The sequence below is a fragment of the Physella acuta genome, unplaced genomic scaffold, assembly GCF_028476545.2.
Source record: "Physella acuta isolate Inbredline_101_S28 unplaced genomic scaffold, ASM2847654v3 ptg000531l, whole genome shotgun sequence".
NCBI classification, from domain to species: domain Eukaryota; kingdom Metazoa; phylum Mollusca; class Gastropoda; family Physidae; genus Physella; species Physella acuta.
This window is the reverse complement of record NW_026732050.1, coordinates 742,268-762,921: the sequence shown is the minus strand read 5'-3', so window position 1 is coordinate 762,921 and position 20,654 is coordinate 742,268. Positions and strand designations below refer to the sequence as shown.

General features: G+C 32.8%; 2 protein-coding genes across 3 annotated transcripts; one reads left to right on the top strand and one right to left on the bottom strand.

Annotated features, from left to right (window-relative positions):
• The first annotated feature begins 966 nt into the window (after positions 1 to 966).
• On the top strand, positions 967 to 8,852 carry LOC131945213 (uncharacterized). The gene is made up of 9 exons (XM_059306240.1): positions 967 to 1,437; positions 3,840 to 3,959; positions 4,215 to 4,273; positions 4,453 to 4,559; positions 4,657 to 4,736; positions 4,847 to 4,868; positions 5,033 to 6,504; positions 6,696 to 6,785; positions 7,743 to 8,852. Exons 1-9 carry the CDS (start codon positions 1,167 to 1,169, stop codon positions 7,874 to 7,876), a joined length of 2,355 nt encoding a protein of 784 aa, XP_059162223.1. The 5' UTR covers positions 967 to 1,166; the 3' UTR covers positions 7,877 to 8,852.
• A 90-nt stretch (positions 8,853 to 8,942) lies between these two features.
• On the bottom strand, positions 8,943 to 20,377 carry LOC131945173 (S1 RNA-binding domain-containing protein 1). Of its 2 annotated transcripts, XM_059306195.1 has the most exons (17): positions 20,365 to 20,377; positions 15,393 to 15,633; positions 15,002 to 15,119; positions 14,675 to 14,810; positions 14,320 to 14,416; positions 14,023 to 14,215; positions 13,568 to 13,773; positions 12,892 to 13,146; positions 12,448 to 12,555; positions 12,253 to 12,344; positions 12,062 to 12,144; positions 11,641 to 11,747; positions 11,104 to 11,280; positions 10,448 to 10,627; positions 10,026 to 10,111; positions 9,753 to 9,851; positions 8,943 to 9,472 (listed from the first exon to the last, which is right to left on the bottom strand). In XM_059306195.1, exons 2-17 carry the CDS (start codon positions 15,608 to 15,610, stop codon positions 9,207 to 9,209), a joined length of 2,421 nt encoding a protein of 806 aa, XP_059162178.1. In that variant the 5' UTR covers positions 15,611 to 15,633; positions 20,365 to 20,377; the 3' UTR covers positions 8,943 to 9,206. The 2 variants fall into 2 exon arrangements, with proteins under 2 accessions (XP_059162178.1, XP_059162177.1); XM_059306194.1 differs by lacking the exon at positions 20,365 to 20,377 and having other exon boundaries at positions 15,393 to 15,677.
• Positions 20,378 to 20,654: the final 277 nt, after the last annotated feature.

The following is a 20,654-nucleotide window of genomic DNA, read 5'->3' as shown; positions in this document are numbered from 1 at the left end:
AGAATTTTAGACGTTATTTCGCGTTTTAGATAACTGTTTTAATAAATTGTAATAGTTTAGACTAGATTTTGGAAAAATATCGATGTTTTAAAAAAATTCAACTGCAATTTTGAGGGGGATTGTAGGTTGAGGTGTGACGTCATTTTAGGGGGGGGGGTCTGGCTTTTTGTGACGACGTGTGACGGAGGGGAGGGGGGAGGTAAAAATCGTCCAAAAAAGCGTGACGTCATTTATGGATGACCCCATTCTCATTGACATTACTATCATTACTTAAAGCAGGGGTCTTCAAACTTACCCGGAAGTTTTTTTTTTTAATGTTGGAGGCGGCTGGGGAACTTTGCCCAGAAAATTCAAAACAATTTGAAAATGTAGTTTTGGGTGCAAAGACGTGTTGCAGACACGGGTGAAAACATTGTGACTCAGATAGCGAAAACTTGCTTGGATTTTTCGTTATTTGATTTCGTCACAATGTTTTAAAAAAATGCAAGCAAGTTTTCGCTATCTGCGTCACATAAAAAATAATTAAGATACACACACACACACACAAAAAACAGTAGGACATGTATTTAGGCCTATAGTTTAAAAATTGTGGTTAACTTGCAACTGTGGCTTTTTATTTAATGCCAATCAAATACGTATGAACCGAGGTGGTACTCACTCTTTGCATTTTTTTTTAAAGTCGATTATTTTTAACTGTATTTCATATTTGGATGGTTTGATGAGGCAAAATTTTTGGTTCCTTAGACAACGCTCAGATAATTACAAAAACGGTAGTTTTAAGAATGAATGGTATTGTAAAATTATAATTTCATTTTAAAGCAGAGCTTTGTATGGATGTTACCAACGACTTAGTTTAAGTTTACATTATGGGCCTCGTTTTTTTACCGACCGAAGACCTTGCGTCGAAACATATTTTTGTGCTATTTTAACAACAAACGCGTAAATAAAATACTTCCGGCCAATGGCGGAAAAATACAATCCAGTGATTTTGTTGATGATCAGTAGTGAGTTTGTAACATAAACAGTTGACACGGCAGGCAACTGCACAATACAAATAACAAACGTTACTTATTTTGTAATATTAAAAATATTATTGATTTCATTCATATTGATTCTCTCGAGAAGCTTAATGGACATGACATTGTTGCAAATGCAGTAAATAAACCATGCCAAAGAATGTGAAACTTCTTCAGAAAAGGCTGAATGAGGTGTTGAGTGACACTGTTGACAACTGCCCTAATGTCAATGAACTCACAGACTACACTACTACAAACCATTTACATTTTGATAATCCTAAAGAAAGTGGTAAAGATCACAAACAAAATAAATTTGAGTTACATGAGGATAAAGAAAAAAAGACACATAGGAGAGCGCTCAGTAATACTAAAACTAGAACAAGAAGAAATCAGGTTTCTTCACCCCTAAATCTAGATAAAGGTATGTAGCCTTAAGCTTCATAAAATTAACCTTATGGGTAATTAATTATATAGAGCAGGGGTCTCCAAACTTTTCAGCCCGAGGGCCGTATTGACTATCAAAGTTCAGTTCAGGGGCCAGTTTCTTCCAGGCATGTCTTTGATTTTTCTGGGCAAAGTTCCTCAGCTATCACCCACAAACGTTTTTTCCGTAGACAAAAAGATCTCCGCGGGCCGGATGAGAGGACCTCGCGGGCCCCATCCGGCCCGCGTGCCGTAGTTTGGAGACCCCTGATATAGAGGATAGGATCCTATACTATATAATAATATAATGATCTTACTTATAGGCCTAAATTATTATAAGTAGGCCTAATGATAGTGAAAGGCCAAAATATTTTTGGGGAGAATGTTTATACCGGTGTCCGATAATGGAATCTTATTTAAAAAAGGGGTGTTAACTAAATTTTTAGTTAACTAAATACACACATGGCTGGCTATTGTCAATGCTAACCCTGTCACTAACCCCAACCCTGGTCCTACCATAGTACCATACGCCTAACCCTAATTTCTAACCATAAATTTAGTTGAGATTACAATATTACTAACACTCCTTTTTTAAAGAAGAATCCATTATCGGACACCAGCATCTATAATCATCCGATAGCAGCTATATTTGCTTAAGGATAATAAAACACAAAAAACAAAGGCTGAAACTGATAAAGAGACTAAAGTAATTCATTTTTAAAACACTAGCTCATTTTTTGGATTCAGAGAAATTGTAAAAACGTTTCACTGAACAAATTGGGGATGGGGTTAGATTGCTGTTGAATTTGAGCTGGCTGGTCAATTCTTAAAGAGATAAAAATGTACAAAAAGTTGTTTTTCTGAATTTTTGACTAAAATCTGGCAATTTTTCTCGCATTGAAATGTAAATAATTTATGGCCAAAGCTATTCCCAGTCGGTTGGTAATAGCCATATTGGGGCTGTTCCCGGCCGACTGTGAATAGCCCCAATATGGCTATTCCCAGTTGGCTGTCATCTCATACTAAATATGACTGGGAATAATTTCTTACAATAATAAAAGCATCTATTGTGACTGGGGAGTGAGGTATAGATTAAGAGAGCAGTGCTATTTTTTATTGTGTTATATTTTCATTTAAAAAAATATTATGGCTTAAGTTTAGCTTTTAGGCACATATATGCTACGTCAGTTGTAGATGAACTGATCAATTATTGTTATCCACCTAATTAATTCTAAAATAGTCTAATAAATAGATCTAGTAATTTCTAAATAAATAATATTAATTATGCATCAGTTTAGTTAGTAGTTCACATTGTTATTCAACTGTAAATGACCATTTAAAATTTGCATAGAACAAATTTAGGTGAAATAGGATGTCCTTTTTAATTATCTAAAATTCACAGTTTCCATCACACTTTTCCTAAGTTGTTTTTTCTCTTATATAAAATCTAAAGGGATGGGGTTTTTTTTTGGCAGATATGCCATTAATCATGTCACAAGCGAATAAAAAGTTAACAAATGTAAACCTTTCATGAACAACGGGAAAAAATAAAGTTTTGATAATGGGGGGTGGGGACATAAATTAGCATCACAAGCATCTGAAAGGCTTGAACCCGCACCTTCCGGCACAGCAGCCACCCACATTTCCTCTCAACCACACAACTATATGTTAAATTTGGTGTTTTTAACATTAAAGCTATCAAAAACAGTCACAATTGTGAATAGCCCTGATACGACTATTCCCAGTCGACTGGGAACTGGGAATAGTCACTTCGATAATTTATTTAGGCCTATTCAAATAATAACAAGATTTGGTTCAATGAGCAGCCTTTTTATTCATGCGCATAAAGACCCTTTAAAACAATCACAACCGGAGCTTGAGATTATGGGGGTCAAATGTCACTTTTTTTGTTTGTCAGACAGGCCTTTTTGGTTCTATTAATAGCCTAACACCCTCTCTTCATATGCGGAGATTAGAAAGAAGAACTATAATTTATCTCCCCAATGGATAGCTAAATCTAAGGAAGAAACTTTACTTCTTAATACCCCAGAAATCTTTTACTTTTGCATCCTATGCTCAAAATAAGAACAAATTAATACAAACTATAGCAAATTGAAGAGCAGCTTCTAGTTTTTTGGTTTTTAAAAGGCTCATTTTTTTTAAATTTTATCTACCTTTGGATAACAGTGAAGCATCTACTTTCTATGTCAAGGATTAAATAATACTATTTAGCTACATTAAGCTGAAGAAGTTAACACAAATAACCCGCCTAAATAATAACCCTGAAAACCTTTATGGGTTTGTGTTGTGACTTAGCAATAATAGAACTGCTACTTTTTTTTTCTTTAAATCACTTTGGTATTTTTATTTTAGTATAATTGGTTTTACTATTCAATTTAGGTTCCAGCCCACTTCTAAAGCTGAGTCAAGAACCTGTTTTTTATCAGTCTCAAGAAGACCCATCTTGTTTTGTAAGATGGGATTTTGGTTCACCTGAAACTGTTAAACAAGTCAAAAAATGTAAGATTTTAAAATTAAGTTAATTTACTTAGGCCTAAGCATTATAGTGTGAGTTAGTCTATTGTTTACATGATATTTAAATACATTTGTACATTTGTCTATGTGTTGTGGTTTTTCTAGAGATAATTTAAGAGTGTGTCTCCTGAACTCTAATCTTCTTGTGTGACTATTTTTTAATTAACTGCTTTAGCTGTCAGACAAATGATGTTGTGTTGAAATATATATATCTTAAAAAACAACTTTTTATCAACACAGGGCGTGGCCAGTACAACGCTGATGGTGTTAAAAAAACAGTTTCTTATTTCAATGATGCTGTAAGTGTTTAAAAAGTTTCATTTTTAAAGGTTTAGACATTCTTTATCTTTTATCTATAAAATTAAAAGGAAACATTGATGAACTTCAACAGTAATTGTATTAGATAAAAAAAATTTTATGTTTATAAACTTATATTTACCAAAGCTGCAATTTCAAATATTTTAACTTGTTTTCTTAGCACATCAAACCCCAGAAAACTTCTTCAAGTCCAACCGGTTTTATTCTTCACCCACAAGATTTAATTGCCCTAGCTAATAAAAGTAAATTACAAAAGGCAAAAGATAGGTAAGTGGTTAGTTTCCATATGATGCTCTACAAAAATGGTGAATAATTAAATACAGTCATAATTATTTTTGTCAAATCATTTTCCTTATGAATGTAGAGTGCTTAAAAGAAAACAACACAATGTTCAAGAGATGGTTGTGAGCTTTCTTCAGGATTTGACTAAAGTACAACAAACAGGTAGTTTTATGCTTAGATTTTCTTTAGACTTGCAGGATTTAAATGTATTTTTTTTTAGATAAACAGATATTTTTTAATAATCTTTATATGTTTCAATTCTATTTTTTTAGGTGATGAATATACATGTGCAAGGTAAATAATTATTTTTACTCATTCACCTAGTCTGTAATTATGAATGTATAAATGTTTTCTGCAAATGTTATTTATTATTCTGTTATTTATTGGCAGGTTCTTTGTTAAATATTAATTAGAAATCAGTAACTATATGAAACTTTTCATTAATTCTTTTTTTTTAGTTCATCTACTGTTGATGACTTGACTACTAATGACAGTGATCACCAGACTCAAATCACAGCAGCTGACTTAAAGCCAGTTGATGAGGAGAACTGTTGGTCTGATGATGATCTGTTTCAGGATAATTCTCTCCTAATTGAGGCTACACAAAATGCTGAAAAATGTCTAAACAAAGCTAATGAATATGCTTTTGAAAACAAGAAAAACAATAACAAAAGTATTTCTGAGGTAAAAATAAATATTCTGAGGGATAGAAGTGACCTTGGAAGTTCAGATGTGTCTCCTAAGGTAACCAGTCCATCTTACATTCCCTCATCTTGCTCCTCAACACTTGCATCTACTTCTATTAGAAAGCCAACTGTGATGACAAAATTGAACCCAGTGTCTGTGACAAAGCAGTCAAACTTGGCTAGCAAGGGCCAAGCAACAATGACTTATAGTAAAGCAAACATAAAAAATGTGTTGAACTGCAGCAATATTAATCCTACACCTAGCAATAATCCATGCAAAGCAACTTTGTCCAAAGCCAGTACAGAATACAGTGCTAAATGTGCTGCAAGTGTCAATCAGTATGTCATCCAGAACAGTCAGTCCTCTCGTATAGACAATCCTCCCCCAGGTTCAAGAATCAAATCTCAATTCAGAAAGTTCAGCAGTTTTCAGAGAGATTATGTGTCACCCACACAGAAGAACACAGACCTGGCTGTGAAACCAGGACTGAACACATCGCTTAGAAAGGCCAGCAGCTTTGACTTGTCTTATTCCAAATCTTCACAGACATCTGTTTCATCTCAAACATCTCACTCTTTTAAAAAAGTGAACTCATCAAGTACTCCTTTATCAACTGACCAGATAAAACCCACATCAATTAATGCCGATTCCCTAGCATTCTCTGGTGGATTTAAGACAACCTCTTCTAATACTGCTGTCACTACTTTAAATAAACAGACTGGTCACCTTTCACTATATAAAGATAAACTGTGTCAAGCTAAACAGAAACATTCTTCAAACCATGTTTCTGATGATGGCTTTGACATAAGTCTTCCAGAGGATGTACTTCAACAGTTGTTGGAACCTGATGAGATATTAGACAGTCAGATTATTCCATCTACTGGGACAAATTCCCTTTCAAAGAACTCATATAATGTAAAAACTGTAACTTGTGTAATGAATAAGAAGACAACAGTGCCCTACGTAAAGGAAGCTTGTGAAAAGAATGCTGTAGATATCAAAATGCTGAAGCCACCATGTATAGAAAGTTTGTCAGAAACTCTTTTGTCACCAGTAAAAAATGTTCACCTAAACAAAGCCAGGACATCACCAATTCAAACATTTTTCAAGAAGACTTTTTCCACCAAAACCTCCACACTGTCTCTAAAATCAGAAAACTCCATGGCAATGGTTAGCAGCAGTACACCTGTGAAAATAAAAAACTCTTTGGCCACAAACCATCAAGGACAGGAAGGAGCATCAGGTTGGCATCATTTTAAGTTTCACTTAATTTCTGTTAACATATGTTGAAATTCTGTAAAGTTTTCTGACTGATGAAACTGGTCTAGTTATAGTTCACATCAGTATCTTCATGAGCTCTAAGTTTTCTTTTTTAATTATCTATTTATTATAAAATAATCATTTTGAAACATTTTTTTTTAAATTTCCTCGTAGATTCTTTTATGGAAAATGCATTTGATGACAGTTTTATGGATGAAGCTTTGTATGAGTCACAGATTCTACCCATGTTGATACATGCTGAATGTAAGTTCAACTACATGAGGTCCATATTTTTAAAAATTACACGATTGCTAATCCAAAAGACTTGATGCCCCAGCAGATGAGCCTTGATAGCTGTGGACAGCAACTCTTATCTAAGGAGAGAAAACTCCAAAACAAAAAAGAACCTCTGCCTTGAGTGGACAAAGGCTATGGATGCAAATCCAGAAGAAAAGTGTCAATGAGTTATATGGCGTGTAACATGTTGATGTGTATACTTGTGTTGGATGGAAGTCTCACCATTGTTAAAATTAAAGAACAAAGACACCAAGCTAATACTAAGCTTAAGCATAAAGTTCCCATTTTGAATCTAGCTGTCCATGGGGCAAGTGTAGTAGAGTTCACCTGTTTCTGTGACCCTGCATTTAAAGGGATGATGTGGTCAGCACTATGCCTAGCTGCCTTTACTTTTCCTAATGTGAGTTAGATAGCCATCAGAGCTGGGTGGACTCAGGGACATTCTGACTTGAACCTGCATTTGACTTCTAGCTTTTCGGGTTAGCAGTCTACCACTAGGCCATCCCATCAGCTTTAAAAAAAGTAAAGATCCCTTTTCAAATATGAAGGTCTATAGGGGCAAGTGAAGTACACTTGTTTCTGTGACCTCTGCATATGAAGAGATAGTGTGGTCAGCACTATGCCTAGCCGCCTTTACTTTCCTTAACAGAACGTGAGTTAGGTACCCATCAGAGTTGGGTGGACTCGGACGGTCTACTGACTTGAACCCGGATTCGAACTCGAGACTTGCGGGTTTGGGGTCCAGCTCTCTACCGCTAGACCACTCCGTCCCACATCCCATCAGCTTTAGCATAATTTTATTTGCATATGGTTTTCTTTAGACTATATTTCTTGTCTCCTCTGATGTTAGGCAAGTTTTTATTTCTTTTCATGACCATTACCCAATGAACACAGAAGCTTGATTATTAAACTTTTCTTCCCTAGCTGAAACATTGAAAGATACTCAGATGGAAGATGATAAAGTAACTTCATGCCCATCTAGCCCAATCAAGTGTTCACCTGAGGAGATTGAGCGTAAAAGACAGGCAGCTATACAGAAGAGAAGCAAGCACTCATAATTTAATTCTCCCAGTTTGGTTTCTGTGATAGATCATTATGTAAGCAATAAAAATTGTACACACGGTTGTTTAAACTTTAAAAAATAAACACTATCATAATTAACAGTTTATTTCAACAAAAAATGTACACATATACAAAGTGAAATATCAAGTATAACTGCTTGTGCACACCAGTGCATTGTTTTTTATAAAAACATTTAGATCACACCAATGCTGACACTGTTAAAAGGTACTTCTTGCACACAAATGTCTACTACTAAGCATTGACATAAAAATCTCATGGCAATAGTAAAAACCTATTGTGTAAATATGTTTTATAACAATCAGATGTTAGGTGTACGTACATTTGTACACCAGTAAGGATGACTGTTTTTAATGGCTAAGCAAGCTTTATACTTTGTGATTTTGTTTTTAAAAAGTCAGCTAAAGAGCTTAAATTTCAATTTTTTGTTTCATAATTGTTGTAATCAATTTTAAGTTATGTTGTTGTCATATTCTGCCATTCAGTATTTGTTTTTTTTATTAAGAAAAAAATAATGTATGAGCTAAAATGTGTTTGTTTTCACATTTAGCTACTTGAAAAATTAGATATCGATTATAATTTATAAATATTGTCCTATTTATTGGCTTAGGACGGGCAATGTCCTTAACCTGTCTAGATACTAGAGCGATGTTTTGCAAGATTTCATGACAAAACACCTGTTTACATTTGCTATAAATCCTTTAATACTGTACCAACAAAGCACATTGAAACTTCATTAATGAAATTAAAATGCTAAAAATTAGTTTTTATCTTGTCTGTAACAGTTTGGGTAATATTTCTGAGATTATGTGATGCACTATAATAGAAACTTGAATTCTTAACCTATTTACTCCATTTATACAATTTAATTTTTTTGAGCATATTTACTTGTATAGTCTCTATGCATCTTGATTTAGGGTGAAAATATTTTCAATCTATATGCAAATAAAGCAATTGATGAATAGATTATTGTATTTCTTTATTTTATATATCAAAATGTACTGAAAGGAACCAAACAGACGTGTTAAAATGTTTATAAAAATTTAATTGGTGCAAATTCACATTACACTTACTATGGACATATTCTAATTTATTAATTAGTTGGTACTAGAATATGATCATTCGAACAACAGAAATACATGAGATTGTTCTCATTTGCAAATGGAATGCAGTGAAATTGAACAAAAGTTAAAGAAAAAACTTTTAAAATTGCACAAACTGTTTAACCAATAGAGTTTTAAACATTTTTGTAGAAAATGAAATATTTTAAAAACACACAAGAGAATTTTATGGTTTCAAATGTGAACCTTACACCTGTTTCACATCTTTCAACAATAATCCTATTCTACGACGATCTAGGTCAATGCTTTCTACTTGAACTTCAACATGATCACCAACCCCTACTTTGCCACAACGCCCCATTTTGCTACAGTGGATAAGTCCATTTATACCAACTCCAATGTCAACAAAAGCACCAAAATGTGTGACATTTGTTACTCGACCAGTCAGCTCTGAACCTGAGCGCAAATCGGACACTGACTGGACTTCTTGTTTAAAAAGTGGTCTTTGGAAACCTGTTGAATAAAAATGAGTATTTTGATATGCCATATAATAGTTGCTGAAAAATAAGATATAGGTAGTTATCTCAATAGTTTAAAGTTGCAAATTACTTGATTTTAATACTTTTCTATCCCAAAGAATACAAGCAAAAAGCAACTATTTTTAATAAATAAAAAAATAATAACTAATAATAATATCTGGATGCTTGAAAACTTTAAAATATAATACAAGTTTTTTTGTAGGAAACATTCGTAAAACTATAGTCACAGGTTAACAAATATTTTGAAAACTTACTCTCTCGAAAATCATATGTGAGAGGCTGTTTTAAAGCATCTGCTATTTGCTTAATAGTGGCAAGGCCGACATTATTTTTTTCACAGAAAGATGACAAACCTAAAAAATAAAGAAACCAATTTTTTAAAATAATTATTTAATTGTTCATCCGTCATGGCTTTAATTATTGAAATTTTCCAATCCAACTGTACCTAATAATGCATTAAAAATTCACTATTCCATCTGAAAATTAAAACTTTGTATCAAATGTAAAAAAATGTGAAGTGTCCTTACTGCTTTCTGTGGCATCTCTTTTTACTTTATTCATGAAAGATTCTTTACCAATTTCCTCAAGGTTTACATTAAGAAAAGTTGCAAGCCTTGAAAAATAATAAAAAGAATTAAATAACTATCACTGTTTAGCTACTACTAGTACTAGGTAATTAATGAAGATTATATCATGTAGTAGATAAATTAACATTTATTAAGCTAAAAATCTACTTTAAATTTTATCTAGCTTTTTAAATAAATCAGTTACAAGTCATTTAATTTATTGCAAATGGGTTGTGACTTAAAGGTTAAAAAGCTGGTATAATTCTTTCATGCTATTGACCATAAATGAATAAATAGATAAATTTTAAATTTAGAAGATAAAACATACTAAGAATATGAGCTGCTTTGTTTAAAAAGAAATGTTTGCAGTATGCAATACATACATTTGGGCTATATTATATGATTCTGGGTGGATAGAGGTAGCATCTAGTGGATTCCATTCATCATTTTCAGCAGTTTTCCTTTTCTTACTTTTGCTACCAGTAGCAGAACTTTGTGTTTTCCTTTTCCTGCCTTTAACAGAATCAGATTCTTGCTCCTCTTTACAATCCCCTGTGTCAACACTGAAATCATGCACAACTATACAAAGGGGATATATTTGGTCATTACCACCTTCATACGAATTAAACTTGCAGATTTATTAAAAAATTGCTTTTAAAAAATAGTGTATAATTTGTAGATTGTTGAAGTTAAGCTTTAATTTGAAAGGGCCTACTGTTAAAGTATGTACATCAACAACACCTCAATGCTACCATTTCTAACCCATATCAAACACAAAATGATTTAACTGCATCTGCCTTGTCAACTGAGGAAGCTGCCTTGTTCCTTACAAAAAATTGATATGCAATAACACTAGTATCAAAGTCTCCTTTTTTTAAGGACAACAATTTGGATTTGGTTTAGAGATACATCAAGCAGTTGGACAGATGATAGTGTTACCCATCATTACAGTAGTGGCCAGTTCTCTGATTGCTGGACATGATTGGGTTATAGTGTTTGATCCAAACATTTAGTTCAAGATTTTAGCCCTATTTCTTACCTATTGATGGCAGTCTTATTTGGAGGGTTGACCCGCACAAAACCTGCACACTGTTCAAATCCTTTGGCTCCAAGACCTTTGATGCTCAACAGCTGTTGTCTGTTTGTGAACTGCCCATTTTTTGCTCGCCATTCAAGCAACTTTTTTGCTTTAGTTGCATTAAGGCCCGCTACTCTCCTGTAAAACAATTGTTTGAAGGCTTGATAAATGATAATTTAAATGGGGTAAAATATCTGACTGCTGACTTCTTGGGGTAAGATAAGACCAGTGGACACCTTGAAAATTCATCAAAGTGGTATCATCCTGTTTGAAAACAACCAACTACAAAACTCAACAAATTCTTCATATTACATGTGGAACAAAGAAAAAATACTTTTCAATGGATAGCATTACACCAGAGGACAGGTCCAGTAAAAGAAAACAAATCCAGTTTTATTTGTTTAAAATCTTCAGTCATAATGAAACTAGTAACTGATTTAAAAAAATTGATTAATTAAGTAAAACTATTCTAATACAAGCAAATAGGAAGTGACTAACTTGAGCAGACATTCACTGCATGTGTTCAAATCCACACCAACAAAGCTGACACATTCTTCAACCACAGAGCTTAAAGCATTTTGTAACTTGGTTTTGTTGATATCATGCTGTAATACAAGCCCTACTTAGATTATGCTCAGTGATAAGAAAAACCTGAAAATCTGACTTTCTATTACAGCATTGTGTACGAAAACAAAGTTAATCAACAATGGAAATTTTTCTGTTATGTTAAAAGTAACATAGTGCTAATAAAACAGTTTTATGTCCAGATTTTTTGCTTCATGTCCCAATAACTCTTATAACATCTAAAAGAAGTGGACTACAATTGACCACCACAGTGTAATCATTATCATATGTGTAATCACAAAACAGCCCTACTGACCCTACACTGCAGCAATGTAACATTACTGAACTATCTAACCTGGTACATGCCAACACCCAGATGTTTTGGTTCTATCTTCACCAACTCAGCTAAAGGGTCCTGTAGTCTTCTTGCTATTGATACTAAGAGGGAAAAAAATTGCACATTATCTACTTCAATCTAGTAGTTCTTATTTTTTTACTATACAGAATTTAGAGTTAAAATAAAACTATTTGTAAAAATCAACCAACCTGCTCCTCTTAAAGTTGGGTCTAGATCTGGAAATTCCTTTTTAGCTTCGTCAGAAATGCTGTAGATGGATGCTCCACACTCATCCACAATACTGGAAAACGGCAACTCATTTCATCAACAGTGTTTGTGTTTAAAATGGGTTCAATGCTTGTAAAACAAGTAACAATTCAAAAATCTTTGTATGAAAACATTACCAGTAAACTATAGAAAAAGGCTTGAGATTTTGTTGTTTAATAATAGAAGAGATAATTTGTTCTGTTTCTCTGCATCCAACACCATTGCCTATGGTGATGATCTCACACCTGTAACCATCATAAAGAAACAAAACCAGTTTAAGACGATTTATATCAAACTGAATCTTACTTTTCTTTTTAATGGTCACACTTCTTTCTATTATTTTATTAACTAATATTCAATAATTTAAATTTAAGCCTTAATAATTTAATGAAATGTTTATCAGAATGAGCAGTATTAATCGATTATAAATTATTTTATTATGTATATCAACAATAAATGGAAGTTTACTATATTGCTTAATCATTTACAAACACTTGAAATGTTTTAATATAAATTTAAAATTATTTCCATGCAAATGCACAGCTTGATTAGACCTAAAGTAAAAATTTAAAATAATTTACTTGAAACTCTGCACAATCTCAACTACCCTGTTGATCTCAGTTTGCTTGTTGGAGTTGAAGTCATGGAGATAGATAACATCTGTTTTCATGACTTGCCCAGTGGGGGATATCACAGCTACCTTACAACCATTCCTAAATCCTGGGTCAACACCTAAAATTGTCTTCCCTTTGATAGGTGGAGTTAGCAGCAACCGCTTTAAATTCGAAGTAAAGACAGAGATGGAGGCTTTTTCTGCATCTTTGGTTAGGTCAGATCTGAAATGTTTTACATTCTGTTTTACACTGCATTTCATAAGCAAAAAAAAAAAACTAAGCAAAAAAGTTAATGTAAGATAAAACTTTATCCATTAAGACTCAATACAGATATGATAGATTAAGTCTGATTCATATGTTTCTTTGACATTAGCAATATCAAGGCATTGTGCAGTCAGTTCTATGCCCAACTTACTTTACTTTCTCAGACTCAGAGCTAGAACTCAAGCATGAGAAACCCACAAGAGTGCTCCGCCACTTGACCATTCTATCACATACATTTTTCATGACTAAACCCTTTATGTCATCAAAGCCATATTCAACTTTTTTAACTAGTTTGTTTACCTAACCATAATCTACAACCAAATAGTTTCTAAGATAATACAGAAAAAAAGCTGCTTCAAAATAACAATTATCCTATTACCTTATTTGCCGACACAACATGGGTTCAATGAGCCTGTCATAAGCATCAAGTACAGCCTGTCTGATCATGGTGATATTTTCAGGATCGCTTATGTTCTTCAGGTATTTACCGACAGCAAAATTCATAAACTGTGCTTTGGCTCGATCTGGTATACTGATTTTAACAGAAAGAGCCTTAAGGTCTTCTCCTCTGTTAATAGCTAGAATCTGTCCAAAAATATTCTTAAGGTAAAACAAATGTTATCTTTTGTGCATATTTATTTACTAAATAGGCAAAAGATATTTTTAATCAAAATATTTTTTTCACTTCTCCAGAAAGAAATTCTGGCTAAATAAAAAGGTCTAAAAGTATGCAGTAGGTTTTTAATATGCATAAACTTAATATTAACAGAATAACTTAGCAGCTTTGTCATAATCTACAAACAAAATTGTTATTTTTAAAATAGCAACATTGACCTGGTGTGGTTTAGCTGATTTAACCCAACATTTGAAGTCTTGATACTGCTCAAACTTTTGGGCTGATTCCTCATTTTTGCCCTTCAGTTTTACCTTGGCCATTGTTTGTGTAGAATCTGTGGATGTTTTCTTGACTTTTGTAGCTTTGGGTTTAGATTTGGTTGTCTCAATCATCACCTGGCACTTATCACAGCTACAAAGTTTGGGTAAATATACTAGCCATATAGCAATTTACATGATTTAAAAAAGAGCATTTTAAAAATTATATGACAAAAGACATTTAAAAAAAATAATTACATATTCCTTGCTTCATCCACACATTCTTTGTCCTTTGAAACAATATCAGCAATGATGTGTTGTATCCCTTTTTCTATTTCACCAACCGATTCAAGTCCTTGATGTAAAAGTGTAAACAATCATAAAAGCAATATTGGAAAATAAATGTTCATAATACAAGGAAAAATTACAAGCAATACTTAAAATATTGGTGCATATTTAAATCTAGGGTCCCCTGATAAACCAAATGCAGGTTTAAGCAGAGAATACTTTGCACCATAGTACAAATCTAGGTTTTTATTTTTTATTGTTGATCTGTCTGAACCTGGGTACACTTATTTAAACAGAAATAAAGCAGTTGGGCAGCAGTACAAACCTTTCTCTTTTATATTTATGAGTGAGCCCAAATTCATTTTTCTGTTGTTTAAGACACTTCTTGCCACTGCTTCAAGTCCTAATGCTCTTGCTCTTTCTGCATAGGTTCCTTTATGACCAGGTTTAAATGGTGCATACTAAAATTACAGATACACATAAATAGTTAATTACTCTAAAAAACTTGAGACAAAGATGTACTCAATAATAATTTTTAAAAAATAGTATGATTATATCCATTGCCAAATTAGAATATAGGCCCTAATTACCTAATTAACAATGGTATGCTTTTTTAGTTACATAAATACAGTATTACACACATATTACTTACCAATGTTTCAACTTCTAGTATTGTTGTAGATAATTTTAGAGAAGTTTCTAATTCCCCTGTCATTTTTCCCATTTTCTCAATAGTAGCATAAACAGTCTGTATTTTAGATTCAACAGATCTATAAAGATAACATTAGTACATTAGGCATTTAAAATTCAATTGACTTTCAAATACAAATCTATCAACTAACACTATTTGAGATTTTTTCTGTACACAAATAACAATCCATTAAAAAAATATTCTTTACATCTAAGTGATCTATTGTAATTATGAGTAGGTCTATTTAGATATTATAAGCTTGGGGGAAAAAAGCTGCTAGGCAAAATAACTTGTTAAATACAAGTAGATAACGATATTAATTAAGGATTAAGAAATTTTGAGCTCATCTTACTTTAGTTCCTCTACATTTGTTGCAACTTCTCTCAGCAAATCAGGTCCCATGTCACCTGTTTGATCCTTGCGATAACGTGCAATGAAAGGTATTGTTGCACCGTCCTCCAGGAGACTGACAACATTGAAGACATGATTGGGACGCAGTTTCAGTTTATTAGCGATGACTTGGTGGGTCTCCCATGCCAGATTTACTCCACTTTCATTTAATTCCTCCATAATGTTTTACTACTAATAGTAACCTATTTAAAAAATGTAATTAATCAATTGTTTATTTAGGTAACTTGGTTTTCAGAATGTTATTACAATTTATTCTGTACCTAATTTTTAAAAGAATGTTTTTTAAAAGATCTGTCTGGTTTTAGACTACAAGTGTAGGCTACTATTTTGGCTTTTTTATTTTTGCTTTCTGTCAGTCACTACTTGACTGTCTGTACTGAGGAGTGTACAATGTAGGCCTACTCAGTAGTCTAAAACCAAGTAACATAAGTAGCTTGAGTAACTAATCTAGTTAGTTACCTCTCAGGCTCAGCATAGGAGTTCAGCAGAGTAAGTGATATAGAATTTATTATAGATCTAGAAACTAGATCTTTATAAGATCAGAACAATCTAGATATAGTTCTAGTTTTAGTATATCAAGTTATAGTTAATAAAATATCAATATGAATATCTATGATGAATGATGAGTAGGCCTATCTCAGTCGGGTATGGGGAAATTGCGAGACGCGAAAAGCGAAATGGCGAGGCGGGAAAACGCGAGAAGGGCGCGAAAACGGTCGGTCACGTGACTTTTTGTCTCGCATTTTACCACAACCCGATACTTACGCTGGGTGATGTTGAAATGCGAAGATTTCTGCGAAAAATTTACCGCACCCGATTTTCAGTGGTATTTGGTGCAGACTTCAAAGACGTTTCGTTTACATTGTTAAAACTTCCGATTTTTCCGTCGCTAGACATACAGATGATTTGTCAACTCCCCCCATCTTTTGTGTCGACTTAGAATACCACCTTGTTCGAAACCGACGGCAATACCGCCGATGATAGATCAACTTCTGTCTTTTGTGTGGAACGCCGAGGCCACTGATTTATCGTCTTTGAAGATCACCATGCCCGGATCCGCTGCCGCCGGAAACATATTTTCTATTGTTGCATAGAAATTTTGTATAAACATGAGTGGACTAGATTTTTAAAATTAATGCCGACTGAGACGGGATTTTCCTCTCGCTAACGAGAGCTGGCTATGACAGTAGCACAGCAACGATGTAAGGATTTTTAAATAGATAGATCTAGATATAGATCTATCTATCTTCTTAGTATCTATCTATCTATATAATAAAATCTAGATAAAAAATAACAACATACAACACTCGTATTAAAGGGTATGGCTAAATGCTTGTTTATTTTAAAACAAAAAAAAAATAATTTAAATAAAAATGAAAAAAGCATGACAATTTTTTTTTTTCGCAAAAAGTGTCTCGCTATTTTCCCTTAATTCCGCATTATCTTCTCGGATTTTCCCGCCTCGTCATTTCGCTTTTCGCGTCTCGCAATCTCCCAACACCCATCTCAGTCTCATGTCATTCAATGATTTATCGACTGCTCATCCACGATATTAGTTATTGAGTTATTAATCAAGAAAGTGTAGGCCTATTATTAGGGATTTTGGTAAAAAAACACTAATCATCATATAAAAATAAAAATTACATATTCTTGTAGAGCTCAACTATATAAAAACAAAACAAAAAAGATTTTCTGTCTAGCTCAAATAGTTTTTTTTGTGAGGGGTGGAATCCCCTTGTTTTTGCATTTGCCAATTGTGACAAGTCATGGTATACCTGAATAAATTGAGCATAGTTATTTTACTTGCAGTTGTATTTTGTTCATATTTGCAGAGTTTAGCTAGAATGATATATAGAACTTGTAAATGAATAAAAATAATACAGAACTTATATTTTTGTGTTGGCTTCCTCCTATAACCCCAAAAACTGTGCGCTGCGCAAATATGAAAATGTTTCTAAAAGCCATATTTTATATAAATACAGCAAATGAAAGAACTACAAAGTTAGAAATCTAAAGTAAATGACTTGAACACTGTTATGTGCATATAATATAATTGCCTCATTATTTTGGGCAGGTGAAGTAGAGTCCATCTTTAAGCCATTTTGTTATAAAACTGCTGCGCAAATATGAAAATGTTTCTAAAGCAATATTTTATATAAATACAGTGAATGAAAGAACTACATAGTCAGAAATCTAAAGTAAATGACTTGAACACTGTAATGTGTATATAACTGCCTTGTTATTTTGGGCAGGTGAAGTAGAGTCCATATAAGCCATTTTGTAATAAGTGAAATGAAGTTATCAGATTAATGTTTTTATGTGTGAATTGTGTATGGATTCTGATTTTCAGCATATAACTATATCTAAGGGTAAGTAGAACTTGAATACTTAAAATTACAGTTAGCACAAAGCTAGTGTATAGCAACAGACAGGTAACCTAGGTCTGACTCTTGTCAGTCTAGTCTGACAAAATTGGATTTTAGGAAAAACATATTCTGCAAAACTAGAACTAGAGCTGAAAAAAATTAAAGATGGGTATGTAAATATATTTTGAAAACAACAATTAGGAGATTTGTTTGCACATTCCATAAGAATGCTGTTGTTAGTTGATCAAACTTAAAGGCCGGAAGATCGGGATGAAAAAATATAACAATGGTGGCAACGCGACCTACTACATACAGTGACCACCTCTGGATGAGTATATCTAATATCATTTACACATACATAAGATATGTCTGCTCAGTAATCTTCTCTCATCTAGAATAACCTTTTTAAAAATCGTGATTCCAACGTATTTGAAACTAGCCTTCATACACGGGGGAAGACCAAAGCAGAGACAGTGTGCAATCAGATCGCTAAGCCATCAAAACAATGTGAAAACCATTCTACTTTTCATTTAACATTAGGATATGACCTTTTAAACTTAATCAATTACCATAAATTAAAAACGTATTAGTATGCAAAACCAAATCTCGTGCGCCCGGTATCAAAAAGTAATGGGAGATTTCAGGTCATGTTTTTACCGCGATCTCGGCAGATACCGACAAGCCTACTATTATAAATTTATATTAATTTATAAATATTATATAATCATAGGCCTAATAATCATAATAATGTAATAAAATGTTCATTGTTGTTAACTGCTTCTAAGTTATCTAGTTAGTTAGTTTTAAATTATTAATGATCTTAGAGTCTTAGTAACTTAATGTTTAATACTAATACTAACGACTAATACTACTACTTTACTTACTACTTACTTTATTGGTAACCTATCGTTTTAGGTACGTAAAATCGCCCGCGACTAGTAATGTGAAAAACAGGTGACTCCTACATTTTAATAATTATTTCACATTTTGGGGAGGATTTATGTTTTGAAAAATACAAAAATGTTTCCTTGTTTCATTTATGTACCTGTTTTTAAACAATTGAATTAAAACTTTTCAGTAATAAATGAACACCTGCGATGTTTCCAACAGATGCAACCATGCTCATTTACTTTAGCAGCCATCTTGTTCAAGTTTTATAGACTTATAGCGCAAGATTCAGGCGGAAGTCACTCTATTTTACAAATGGCTGCTGTTTATATAAATATATAGCAAATCTTGCTTGCAGACACTGCTGTTTAAAGTTAATTTCTGGCCTATATTGATATATTAATATTTAGCCATTGATTTAGGTTTATTATTCATTTATCTATAATATTTAACACAAACATATCACAATATACTTCTATTACAGCCTTGACAATGAGGTAACGTTTTCGTACATTAATAGCCGCTGGCGATTTTACGTACCCAAAACGATAGATTACCACTTTATTACTTACTTACTTAGATCTACTCTAGTATTACGTCTTACTCTACTAGATCTAGATCTTCTAGATCTAGACTACTTACTAGTACTTACTATTATTAATTAGTATAATTAGATCTACTGGTAATCTATCGTTTTGGGTACGTAAAATCGCCCGCGGCTATTTATGTACGAAAACGTTACCTCATTGTCAAGGCTTTAATAGAAGTATATTGTCATACTTTTGTGTCAAATATTATAGATAAATGAATAATAAACCTAAATCAATGGCTAAATATATCGATATAGGCCAGAAATTAACTTTAAACAGCAATGTCTGAGAGCAAGATTTGCTATATAAACAGCAGCCATTTGTAAAATAGAGTGACTTCCCCCTGAATCTGGCGCTAAAAGCTTATAAAAATAAAACTCAGACAAGATGGCTGCTATAGTAAATGAGCATGGTTGCATCTGTTGGAAACATCGCTAGTCTTCATTTATTACGGAAAAGTTTTAATTCAATTGTTTAAAAACAGGTACATAAATGAATCAAGGAAACATTTTTGAATTTTTTAAAACATAAATTCTCCTCAAAATGTGAAATAATTATTAAAATTTAAGGAGTCACCTGTTTTTCACATTACAAATCGCGGGCGATTTTACGTACCCAAAACGATAGATTACCGATCTACTTCATACTTACTTACTAAGTAATACTTACTTAACTTAGTAGTACTTAGTCTTAGTACTTTTAGAGTTTAGGTTTAGCTTAGACTGGCTTAGACTAGAGTTAAGTACTAAGTAGATCTAGATCTAGATATAATCTACTTAGTTACAATATTAGTAGTCTAGTCTAGATGGATGAAGCGAACAAGTTATCAAAATATCAAGATTAAGATCTAGACTAGAATCTAGATCTAGATCTAGATTCTAGATCTAGATCTAGTTTAGAATTAGATCTAGAATCTAGATCTAGCTCTAGTAGTAGTAGTTAGGTATAGCGTAAGGTAAGTTTAGCTCAGACTTGTTGCACTGCAAGAATAAAATAATGTTAAAGCTGTTCCAGTGTTTTGTGTTAGTGTTGTTTTGTTACAACACCCGCTTTTGATTTGTAACTGGACCAGAATTGCCAGATCCACATCATCAATAGAAAAATGTGCCAAATAGATCTATTCTATAATAATCTATATTGCAAGAAGGTTGGAAAATTTGCAGATCTATGTTTATAAGAGACTATTTTATAATCTTATGTATAACTTCTCCACTTGTTATTATAAAAATGGGTGAATGGTTATTCGAACCTTTAAAATGTAATAAAGCATTGAACATACAAAAAAAATATAGTTAAATATATTGCTACTTAAAATTTGTCAGTATGACATTTGGTTTTTAGACTTCCAGCATTGTTGTC

What these genes read in the sequence shown, in the direction of transcription:
- LOC131945213 (XM_059306240.1), top strand. Translation starts at nt 1,167, where the DNA reads ATGCCAAAGAATGTGAAACTTCTTCAGAAAAGGCTGAATGAGGTGTTG. An exon ending in ACCCCTAAATCTAGATAAAG is followed by an intron (nt 1,438 to 3,839) that starts GTATGTAGCCTT and finishes TATTCAATTTAG; the next exon opens with GTTCCAGCCCACTTCTAAAG. An exon ending in TGTTAAACAAGTCAAAAAAT is followed by an intron (nt 3,960 to 4,214) that starts GTAAGATTTTAA and finishes TTATCAACACAG; the next exon opens with GGCGTGGCCAGTACAACGCT.
- LOC131945173 (XM_059306195.1), bottom strand. Translation starts at nt 15,610, where the DNA reads ATGGAGGAATTAAATGAAAGTGGAGTAAATCTGGCATGGGAGACCCAC. An exon ending in TACTAGAAGTTGAAACATTG is followed by an intron (nt 14,811 to 15,001) that starts GTAAGTAATATG and finishes CTGTAATTTTAG; the next exon opens with TATGCACCATTTAAACCTGG. An exon ending in GTGGATGAAGCAAGGAATAT is followed by an intron (nt 14,216 to 14,319) that starts GTAATTATTTTT and finishes CAAACTTTGTAG; the next exon opens with CTGTGATAAGTGCCAGGTGA.